Genomic DNA, 12,424 nt, shown 5'->3' with positions numbered 1-12,424 from the left:
TTTTTTGCACATGTAATGACAGTATTGCACATGAACTGGATGAAGGACTCCTACTTATATTCATGTTTAAATATCAGAAGATTAGAACAGCTTTTAAGTGTCCTGTCTGCAAGCTGACCTGAGCTAGAGCAACCACACCCACAACTGTATTATCAAATTACAGCACAATCAGAGTCTCCCTAAAACCAAAATCAAATAATGTTATGATTTTTTAGCTTTTTTACCTTTGTATGTGCTTGATTCAAGACAGAGTCCAAGCTGGTCAGGATGCAGCTGAAGGACAAGGTGGATGGCTGCAGGCCACAATACATAAAAATTATTTATAGACTGTGAAATCTTAAATAATTTTCTAAGTGCCTGCAGATCACTTGCCTTGCTCCTGAACATGCTGCAACTTCATGAGATTTTAGCTCTCCAAAAACAGCCTTTGGCAACAACAGGCTGAGTGCCAAAATCTGCTCAGGAAGGCTCCTTCATTCTGGACTATGCTAGTACATGAGGCTTTATGAAACAAGGCAAAAATACTGAGTTTTATTAGTTAAAAAAAAATAATGCTGTATGTATATGGATCCCTATCTAAACCAGATGATAGAAAAGCAAGGATTAAAATACTCTTTCAGAAGTCACAGACATAGGTCTGTCTCAAGCCCTTCTACGTCTTCCCTTTATAACCTCTCAAAAATAGATTCAAAGATCTGTACTTCAAGGGATTCAAGGGTCTGTACTGCTGTACCTTCAGTAATAGTGATTTTTTCTTTTTCCCTCCATCAAAAACCACACAATCACCCAGCTGTGAATGTGGGATGAGAAGGCACTGGATCATCCAGTAAAGTCACCTGCAGTTGAGGTGAGCAGCTATCTCTCTGCTGAAAGAATATCCAAGATTAGAATCTTGTTTCTCATAAGGAGGCACTTCCAAGTATGATAAGTTCCTCATGTCTTGCTCATCTTCTGGGTGGGGCAAGATTTGTGGTATTCCTCATCCTTCAGCATAATGAATACACTTACCTAAAATACCTAAGCTGATTCTGGGAGTGATTTTTCATGTGTTGAAGAAATTCTGAATCCTCTCTTGTGCATGTAAAACCTCTTTGTACTCTTCCTATACTTGCTTCACTTAAGCCTGCTCACAAAGAAATACATGCCTTTTTTTTCCAACTTTCTGATGACCAAGACATTAAATGCTTGCAGAGGCGAGGAAAAATAATTAACTGAAACACATCCCCCTCTGAGAAGAGCTCAGCTGGCTCCACTGCAGCCAGTTAATCTACAGGAAGAGAAATCTAAGCTTTTGTCTTTCACATTTTTCCAAAATACCTGATAAGCTAGAGCAGAATGGAAGGTTCCTAGAGGAATCCTCTCTGCTGCTCTGCAGTGGGAAGCACTCTGCTGGGTTTCCCTCACCTGGCCATCTGCTTTTGGGCTTTTTTGATAAAAAAAACACCTGAAGACTGTGCTTTTTTAGTTTTGGCTCATAGACAATACAGAAAGCATCAATTCCTTCATGATAGGATAATAAAAAGGATTTATCAAAACTTAATTGCCATCAATGTCATCAAAGCACTGAAGTGCAGCCTCTGCCAAGGCTTCTCGTGAATCTGCTAAGAGAAGGAAGGCAGGTGGAGGCAGGTAGGAGAGAAGTGCAGTGGAACAACTGTCCCAACACATATGTCCCTGTTAATGGTTTTAGAAGCTGGTTGCACTCCCTGACCTGCCAGTGACTACAAAATTTTGCAGTCCTGTTTTCAGTGGAGGCTTGTAGTATCTTGGAGGGAACAGTTTAAAAGGTAAACCTTGTGCCAATAATTCAGTAACATTTCTTAGCTGCCAAAGTCATTAAAAGCTATCTGCTTTGCATTTTGTGAACTAAAGAGACAAGAAGAAATTTCCATAGCAATTATTAGGAGCAAGTGAGGAATGGCTACAAAGAAGACAGAGCAGAGGGTATGTTAAATTTGTGTTTTGTAGTGTAGGATCAAAACGCAGACAAATTCTGCACATTACCTCTAAGAGGCAATAAAGAAAGTAATTAAGAGCTTGATGCAAATAAAAATAAGCAAAAATATTTTGTACTCCTTCATAATTCAAAGGGACTGAAACCAACCTTACTTTAAAAGTCAGCTCCACTCTATCGCAGTAAACTCAATTTAATGGAAAGATGAAAAATGGACAGACATCACTGGAAAACTTGGTACCTGTAAAAGAGTTTGAAACCAGTGTGGAGTGTTACTCAAAATACACTAAAAGGAAACTGACCAGAAAAAAAATAAGAACAGAGGGCTTTTACAATTACCTACAGGTCAAATTCTACTATTTGGTCTAGGACAGAGCTGACACCAACACCACAGGAACATGTGGGGTTTAGCGTGTCTTTCTTTGTTTTGCCTTAACTGCGATTCTCTCCTCTTTATGTTGTTCCCGTTTCTTTTGAAAATTGAAAAATCTTTCTCTTTAGGGGCTCACTGTAAGTTGAGGTCCAGGGAAATCCATCTCAAAGCTCCACCCCACAGAAGATCCCCTGACAAAGCTAAGAGTTTGCATGGGAACTGAATCAGGAATGTATATTTTACATTCACTGCAGTCTAGTAGGTAGCAGTACCTTGAACAGGAGCTTATCCAGACGTGGAAACAGCACCTGTCCTGAGCTGGTTTGTGATGTTCAGTCTTCTGACACAGCAGCGAAAACTGATTCCCAGGAATCTTGTCGAGATCCAGAATTTGTTTTTAGCTCCTTTTGTGAACGCAAAACAATATTCGGTATCAGAAATAACATCAAAATAATAAAATACAGAGAAATGTGTGAACTCACTTGTGTATGTAAAACACCCATGATGGAATATATTTGGAATTTATTCAGGATTGCATTTGCAGAACAAAAATTAGAATATTCTCCAGACACTGAGACAAAATACTTCAAAGAAGCCTCTGCTTTTGTCTTCAGGTTTTACAATTTTAGAACAAAATATCCAAACATAGAAGAAAAATCCCGAAATTTCTAAGCCATCTCTATTAAAGGCAACTTTGTGCAATGTTACTTCAACAGTTATCCTTGTTTCTCAAAATTAAATGGGATCAAAATTTAACTCCAACTTTAATTTCAACTTCGATGTGAAGGAAAAAGACCCAACAAAATTCCAGTTCCTAACAGCAGATTATAACCAATGGTATGTCAATTATATTTTCTCAGCAAAACAAATAATTTATGCTTCTATGCATATTTTACAGCATTTTTCCCAACACAGGACAGGAAGATGAAACCGTAATCATGAAGTACTGGTCTCTGCATAAAGCAAACAAACAGAAATGAATGCTGTTTATTAAACCAAATGTCTCTCATGAAACCAGGACCTTCACTGGCAGCATTCTCACTCCAAACAGTGGCAGATGCTACATTTGTCAGCATCAAAAGACTGAAATCATTACTGAGTATTTCAAAAGTTTTCATTTCTTTGCATCTGTATCAGATTTTAAACTCACATGATAATGAGACAGTCACATGATATCCAGAACTAATACAGCTGCCTGCAAGAATGAGTCCCAAGATGATCCTCTGCATCCCAGCTGACAACTCCTTCATAAATGGGACAGTTTAAAAACTCTCTGTAGTGATGAATTGCTTTGTTGGTACAAGCAGAGAGAGGTACACGGAAGCTGTTTTCCCACAAAAACACTGTTATACTTCAGGGTTTGATGTTTTTTTACATAACTAGCTATAAAACTTCACGTTTTTTCAGGATCTTGGATGCAGAACATCTCAGAGCCAGCAGACTGACACTGAACTGTTCTGAGGAGCTGTATATACAATTTTACACTGTTTCAACAAGTTTTTTTCCCCTTTCATTTTGCATGGTAAGATATATCTGACAAAGTCACTATTTTCAAGTTCTGCAGTTCAAACACAAATATTTTCATATCTTCATTCATACGGTTAAAAAAAATATTTACCTGGAATTCTTTTTGGTGTGTCTTCAGACTTAACCTCAGATGCTTTCCATGTCTCCTAATCATGAAGCTGCATCTAGAGCCAAACAGAAATTTAAAATTAAAAAAACTGAGCCTTTATCTGCAGAAACATGCACAAATAATGTATATTCAGTACTTGTTTAGAAGTACACAGTAAATATGATTACATACAATTAGTTACATGTAGTTAGATGATATATGTAGATCCAATTCAAGGTAGTATTACTAAGTTTTGCAAAATGAAACCAAACTCTTATTCTCACATAATGAGGAAAAACAGCATGTGAAGTCCTATTTTTCTATACGACCAATTATATAAAATTAGCACTGTTTTAATCAGCTTTTCTCTAGTACACCTGCACTGAAGTTTATTTCCTCACAGCATTTACAGTTCCATGAAGCAAGTGGATTTTTTTACCAGCTACTTGGAGGTTAATTAGTAAAGTAAAAGTGTGACTGTATAAACTGTAAAAGTATCCAATGGCAAATACTTAAAAAAACCCCACTGAGTCAAAAATTGCCTGAATTCTGAATGTGGGTTATTGCCGCTTAAAAATAAAAATAGAATTTTTGCTTTTCATATTGAATAGGTTCAGCTCAGAACATAATTATTTATACAAAAAAGCACTTTATACTATGTATTATGATGAGAAATTATTGTACATTTGTTCAGTAATATAACTATATTCAAATAAAAACTGTCTTCAAAAGGCCTCAAAAATAAGCACAGCACAGAGTTCGTATTCTTCCTACTACAGAAGGAAAGTGCTAATGCCTGGAAAATGTCAGATCAATCCAGGCCCTTAACTCATCAGTGAGGATCACACATGTTACATAGGGACAACTCACCTCTGGTATGAGCCTGAAACTTTAAAATTATACCACTCCCCCAGAGGAAAAGAATATATTTTGCCCAAGAGCTCAGCATTATCCAATTAATTATGGAAAATAATCTTTCAACAGCTGAGAACACTTAAAATTACACCTGACACATTCACACTTCATTTACTTCTATGACAGGATCACTGTCACCTGTTAGGTTGGTGTGGAAATGCTGACAGAAAAAGTAAGTTTCAGGGCAAGTCCCAAATTACAAAATTTACTCTATTTACTTACATCGTGTGAGACACTCCATTCCAATCAAACCCCCAAAAAGCAAAGAAAAATGAAAATGCCCAACAGGCTTGTGCTCTGCCTTCTCATTTTCTTACCACCCTTTGAAAAGAAACGCTTGACCTTGTTAGTTAAGACTTGGATTTCCACAGGTTGCCTGAGGTGAAGTTACAAACTTAGAAATCTGAAGGATAAATGCCTCAAGCTACAGCTTAAAACCCATTGGCACAATTTATACACGTTAAGCAGTTCTTGTATTGAATTCATTTTATCAGTAATAAGAATATGCAGAGATAAAATCTTATCCATAGCTTTTCTTCTTAGCTCATCAGCTTCATTCAGGATCAATTTTTATTAACTGCACAACCAGAAATGGCAGTGCATGAAGAAAGCCTGCTCAAAGGCTTTCCATGATCAAAGGCCTCATGTCAACAAGCTTAAAGGACAGAAATCTGACTATAAGCACTGGTGTGAGGTGTAGATGGTGGCTCACTGATTACTCTTTTATTAGTTTTAGTGATTCTAATTTCAATTTCTGGATGCCCCACACTGGGATGGCACCACACAGGCCGGCAAAAGCCAGCCCATGCATTTGACTGTCATTGAATTACACAACTTGGAAGCACACTCTGCCACCCAGCAGGATGAAGCATGTGGCAGTGCATTTCCTTGGAGAGTGTCCTTGGCACCCAGCACTGAATCCCTCCTTCCGCCCAGCGCTGGAGACACAGCCCCGCTGTCCCCTGCCTCTGTGACAGATGCCCCAGCACAGCCTCTGTGGGGAGGAGGGTTATTAACTGCAGATGTTACAACTGTCCTGAGCTGGTGTGAAGCCTCTCTCTTCACTGTTAAATAAGTGCCACATTTCACCTCAGAGGCAGCACAGTGGCTCCACACTCTCCCCACTAATTAACTGGTAATGACAACCAGCACTGTGGGCAGGTACTACTTCCTCATTTTTTCTCTTAACCATTCTGGTTTCTTGGACACATTTTATTTTCCAGTGTTTTCAGGTTCATTGTCACTAATTATAGTGACATAAAGCCCAGAGACAGCCCAGGGATTCATATAAATTATCTGAGAAATCTCAAGACCTTTTGGCCTAATCTTAAACCCTGAATCTTCCAGTATTATAACTGGTAACACAAGAGTCTTCATTACCGACAGGAACTGCCATAGGGAAAAAAGCAAAGAACTTTGGGTAGCTAGCTTTGACACAGTAGAAAACTTCATTTTCTTCACAGGCCTTGTTCTGGTTTGAGAGGGATAATTTTAGACACTTTACTGCAAAGTGACAATAGCTGCAATTGCATAGGAGTATAACCAAAGGGCCTCTTTTCATCTTGTTTCATGCTGTGTGTTTTTGTTCACAGAGTACATAGTACATACTAGATATTTTGGTTAGAGCTCTCTGAAATACAAGCTTTCCAGGATATTTTCACAGAATGACAGAATGATCTAGGTTGGAAAAGACCTTTGAGATCATCAAGTACAACCTATGACCTAACGCCTCCTCATCAACTAAACCATAGCACTGAGTGCCACATCCAGTCTTTTTTAAAAAACACCTCCAGGACAGTGACTCCACCACCTCCCTGGGCAGAATATTCCAGTGCCCAATCACTCTTTCAGTCAAGAATTTTTTCCTGATGTCTAACCTAAACTTCCCTTAACGCAGCTTAAGACTGTGTTCTCTCCCTCTGTCTGTTGTTGCCTGGAGAAAGAGACCAACCCCCACTTGACTACAACCACTTTTCAGGAAGTTGTAGAGAGTGATAAGGTCACCCCTGAGTCTCCTTTTCTCCTGGCTAAACAACCCCAGCTCCCTCAGTCATTTCTCTCAGGGCTTGTGTTCCAAGCCCCTCACCAGCCTTGTTGCCCTCCTCTGGATGTGCTCCAGCATCTCAACGTCCTTCCCAAACTGAGGGGCCCAGAACTGGACACAGCACTCAAGGCGTGGCCTCACCAGTGCCAAGTACAGGGGAAGAATGACCTCCCTGGTCCTGCTGGCCACACTATTCCTGATATAGGCCAGGATGCCGTTGGCCTTCTTGGCCACCAGGGCACACTGCTGGCTCATGTTCAGTCAGCTGTCAACCAGTACCCCCAGGTCCCTTTCTGCTTGGGCACTGTCCAACCACACTGTCTCCAGCGTGTAACATTGCAGGGGGTTATTGTGGTCAAAATGCAGGACTTGGCACTTGGACTTATTGAACTTCATCCTATTGCACTCTGCCCATCCATCCAGCCTGTCCAGGTCCCTTTGCAGAGCCCTCCTATCTTCCAACAGATCAACACATGCTCCCAGCTTAGTGTCATCTGCAAATTTACTGATGGAGGACTCAATCCCCTCAACCAGATCATCAGTGAAGACACTGAACAGAACTGGCCCCACTATGGACCCCTGGGGGACACTACTGGTGAGCAGCCACCAGCTGGATGCAGCACCGTTCACCACCGCTCTCTGGGCCCAGCCATCCAACCAGTTCCTAACCCAGCAAAGAGTGCTCCCGTCCAAGCCAAGGGCTGCCAGCTTTTCCAGGAGAGTGCTGTGGGAGACAGTGTCAAATGTCTTGCTGAAGTCCAGGTACACAATGTCCACAGCCTTCTCCACATCTACCAGGCAGGTGACATGGTCATAAGGGGAGACCAGGTTGGTCAGGTAGGACCTCCCCCTCCTAAACCCATGCTGACGGGGTCTGATACACTGGCCATCCTGTAAGTGCTGTGTGATGACGCTCAGTATAAACTGTTCCATAACCTTACTGGGTACTGAGGTCAGGCTGACTGGTCTAAAATGACCAGGATCCTCCTTCCCACCCTTTTTGTGAATGGACATCAGACTGGCCAGCTTCTAGTCCTCTGGAACCTCACCAGTGAGCCAGGACTGTTGGTAATTAATGGAGAGCAGCTTCACAAGCTCATCTGCCAGCTCCCTCATCACCCTGGGATGGATCCCATCTGGTCCCAAGTGTCTCAGCAGGTCTCTGACTGCCTCCTCCTGGATAACAGGGGGACCACTCTGCTCCCTGACACCATCTACCAACCCAAGAGGACAGCTGTCCTGAGGATAACTCAACTTAATGTTGAAAACTGAGGGAAAGAAGGTGCTAAGTACCTCTGCCTTTTCCTCATTTTTAGTTACTAAATTCCCTTCCACATCTTATAGAGATTGGAGGTTGTCTGTGCCTTCCTTTTTTCCATTAATGTATTTATAAAAATAATTTTATTGTCCTTCACAGAAGTGGTCAGACTGAGTTCTAATTGGAGTTTTGCCTAATTTTTTTCCTACATGACCTAGCAACTCCCTTAAGCATTTCCTGAGATACACAACCCTCCTTCCAATGGTGGTACACCCTCTTTTTCTTGCCCAGCCAGGCCAGAAGTTTTTCAGTTTCTTTTTTTTTTGGGGTTTTTTTTTTTTTGTTTTTTGTTTTTTTTTGTTGTTGTTGTTGTTGTTTTTTGTGGATGGTTTTGGTGTGGTTTTTTTGGTGTGGTTTTTTTTTTTGTTTGTTTGGTTGGTTTTTTTTTCCCCTCATTGGCTCATCTTTTGATATACAGGGACAGTCTGTTCCTGTGCCTTCAAAATTTCTGTTTTCAAGCACATCCATCCTCCCTGGACTCCTTTGTTTTTAAGGGCTGCTTTCCAAGGAACTCTCCAAATAAGTTTCTTGAATAGGCCAAAGTCTGCCCTTCAGAAGTCCAATGTGGAAGTTTTGTTGATGCCCCTCCTTGTTTTACCAAATAACAAGAACTCAATAATTTCATGATCACTATGCCCCAGAGGGCCTCTAACCACCACATCTCCCACCAGGCCATCTCTGTTTGCAAAGAGCACGTCTAGCATAGTCCCTCCCCTGGCAGGCTTGCTCACCAGCTGTTACACAAAGTTGTCCTCCACACACTCTAAAAACCTCCTGGACTGCCTCTTCTCTGCTGTGTTGTGTTCCCAGGAGATATCTGGCAGGTTAAAGTCACCTACAAGAACAAGGCTGGTGATCCTAAAACACTCTCCGGCTGCTTACGGAACAAGTTGTCCACCTCTTCTTCCTGGTTGTGTGGATGATAACAGACTCCCAGTAGGATGTCAGCCTTGTTGGCCTTCCCCCTGATTCTTACCTATTCAACTTTATCATCATTAATCTCAATTTCCACGGTATTGAGAGCCTCCCTGACACAAAGAGCCACTCCTGCGCCTCTTCTCCCTTTCCTGTCTCTCCTGAAGAACTTGTAGCCATCCAGTGCAGTGCTCCAGCCACATGAGTCATCCCACTACATTTCTGTGATGGCAACTACATCACATCTCAGCTGTTGCACCACGGCCTCCAGCTCCTCTTGTTACTTACCCATACTGCATGCATCAGTGTACATGCACCTCAGCTGGGCTGTTCATTTCTCCCCTATCTCAGGCTTACCACCCTTCAGCCTGCTTCCAGACAGCCCAGCTGCATCCCCTTCCCCCTTCAAACCTACTTTAAAGCCCTCTCAATCAGCCCCACTTATTCATGGGCTAGAATCCTTTTGCCCATGACAGACAGATGGAGCCAATCTGGCTCTATCAGGCCAGGTGCTGTGAAAGTTGCCCCATGATCAAAGAACCCAAAATTCTGCTGATGACACCAACCCTTGAGCCACTTGTTGATAAGGTGAGTTCTCTTCCTTTCATCATTTATCCCTGCCACTGAAGGAACTGAAGCAGAACTTTGCTCCTGCCCTATCAACCACTTGATCCAGTGCCCTAAAGTTCCTTTTAATTGCCCTGACACTTGACGCTCCTCTTTTCAATCTCATCACTGCCAGACTGGAGTATCAGCAGTGGGTAATACTCAGAGGTCTGAATCAGCCCAGGGAGTCTCCTGGTGATATCCCATACCCAGGCCCCAGGGAGGCAGCAGACCTCTCTGGGATGGGTCTGGTCCACATGTGAGGCCCTCTGTTCCCTCAGAAGGGAGTCACCACTATGACTGCCCTGCTTTCCTGTTTAGTGTCAGAGATGCTGATCCTTCTGCAAGATGAAGTATGATTGGGAGGCTCACTGGGCAGATCATTTTCTTCTGCATCATCTGGCTGACTCTCTAGATCCAGGGCCTCACACCTATCCTGAAGTGGCACCTGCGTAGGTGATGGGGGTTGGGAAGAATTTTTACTACCTCCCCGAGTAGGGACCCATTTCCACTCCCCTTCATCTACCAGGTCTCCTCCTTCTGCCTGATGGTAAGAGACAGGGGAGTCCTCTGACTCCTGGTGGGCTTCTCTCAGGGATGGAAGGGTGAAACTCCACCAGCTTAATTCCCTTTCACTATCCCTAATACGCCTTAGTCTTTCTACTTCCTCCTTAAGCTTTTTCATTCATTCATGAACATGAGCAAAAACCCTGCCTGGCTTCCATAATCCAAGGAAAAATCAGGACCCAGGGAGAACAAAAAATGCTCCACAATCCCTCTTTTGGAAACAAGAGACCACCAAATTGAAGGCAGCTGCCCAAGCCACTCCCAGCTCATAACCAAATTATTCTTGGAATTGTAGGGAATAATGCAATTACAGAGAACCCAGTCAAAACACCTTAGCCCAAAAACTATGCCCTGTAGTTCAGACTGCACTGAAAACCAAGAGACTTTTACTTAACTTGGCTGCTGCTCAAAATCATATGGGCTTTCCAGATCATGTGTTAGGATATCCCATCATCTTGAGCAGCTCAGCCAAATTTCTTTGCCTCCACACCCAAGAGCAGCAACAGATCTTCTTCCCCTTCCACTGTTCCCCTCATTTTGTGGTTAGAGGTTTTTCTCAAATCAGCTGTTTCAAAGCTACTGCTCCCAGTGAGGATTGACAGCACCTTCTTATGTGACAAAAGCAAATGCTCTCCTCTTTTAGATCTAACTCAACTCCAAATTGCTCTGCAACCTCTCTTTATATTATCAAAGCTTACAAAGCCCTCCCTTCCCTGAGCTGCCGTCTTTAGCTTTACTCTTAGAGTTTCATTTCTCAGAGGAAGGAGAGGAAATTTTTACATTGCAGTGCATCACTACAACAACACCATCCAAACACTAATATTAATAATCTTCATGTAACACAGCTGTTAATATAAAAATAGATGCAGCATGTAACTAACTTTTCCAGATTCTAGAGGTCTGTGATCAAGCTAATCTGTTTCACATGAAGGACTCATCCCTTTATTATTAGATGAAAGCTAATGTCTGTGATAAGAAACAAAAAAAAACCATCTTAGGCAGACAAATACTGGACATGAAGGCTTGGAAAGGCGTGGAAAAGGCTTGGAAAAATTCTCTAACTGAAGTGCTACTGAAATATTCTGTAACACCTGATTAATTTTTATGTCTCTCTTTCTAGATACAGAGTTACATCCATTAATGAAGTTCAATCCTAAAAGGAGATGGCAACCAAAACCACCACAACAGTTTTGACATTAAAATATAAATGTCCCTATAATTTAGAAATGAGATTTAAATTGCAGGTAAGTTTTTCATAATTATGGGATCTTGTCCCCTCCAGATATTTTTGCCATTGTTAAAAACTGAACTAAAGAACCCCAGAAGATGCTTCCACATGTCATCTTCTAAATCATAAACAAACTCCAGAAACCTATACCCCATTTGACTTATCTATTTTAGACTATTTTTACCATATAAATTTAGATTACATCTGTTAACAGAAATCCTTTGTCCAGTTTTCCATTTACTAAATATCCACTTATCCACTTAGCCCCCCCCTTGAAAAAAAGAGAAAAAAAGTCCTCCTTTATTTATCTGTTTTAGGTTAAGAAAATGGGGAAAACAACAAAAAAATGCACTTTCTAGTACTGTCAGCATCTATGACATTAATTTCAGTTCACTAAACCTTAACCTCATCTCTAACATGCATCTTTCTTTTGTTGAGAGTGGAGGAAGTTTCAAAATCTCACTTAGATCAAAGGGACTGAAAATACAGCAATGATGCAAGATGAGGCTTTAGGTAGCTGTAACAAAGGAACCAACAATTTAATAATTTTGCTATGTGAAGATATTACAAATAATGGCAGTTAATCTTTTATGACTTAGTGTTGTAGCCCCCATGGTGGTGCTATTGGCTTAAGACTTTTCAGGTACAGCTCAGTGTAATTCAGCAATTGTAAACCCAGACACCTTTGCACTGAGATGTCAAATCTACATAAGTCAGTCTCTCTGAGAAAAGAGCCCACTTACTATTGGTGAAAGTATGTTTGATAGATAAGCTAATTAAAATTCTATTTTGGAAAGCTTTACCAAGCCTTTTTTTTTTTTTTCCTCTTTACTCAAGACACATAATCTTAATTCATAAAATCAAATGCCCAAGGCCAGAGCAGCACTGT

The 12,424-nt window shown here is 41.3% G+C and overlaps 1 protein-coding gene across 1 annotated transcript in view; it reads left to right on the top strand.

Annotated features, from left to right (window-relative positions):
• The window catches only part of DCBLD2 (discoidin, CUB and LCCL domain containing 2), a 54,938-nt gene extending 43,438 nt beyond the window's left edge, over positions 1-11,500 (top strand). Inside the window, exon 16 of the mRNA XM_053935668.1 lies at positions 11,428-11,500. Within this exon, the coding sequence (XP_053791643.1) occupies positions 11,428-11,448 (21 nt within the window). The 3' untranslated portion in view covers positions 11,449-11,500. The remainder of the gene's footprint in view (positions 1-11,427) is intronic.
• The last annotated feature ends 924 nt before the right edge of the window (positions 11,501-12,424 follow it).

Source organism: Vidua chalybeata, chromosome 2 (assembly GCF_026979565.1).
Source record: "Vidua chalybeata isolate OUT-0048 chromosome 2, bVidCha1 merged haplotype, whole genome shotgun sequence".
NCBI lineage: Eukaryota > Metazoa > Chordata > Aves > Passeriformes > Viduidae > Vidua > Vidua chalybeata.
This window is presented reverse-complemented; position numbering and strand designations above follow the sequence as displayed.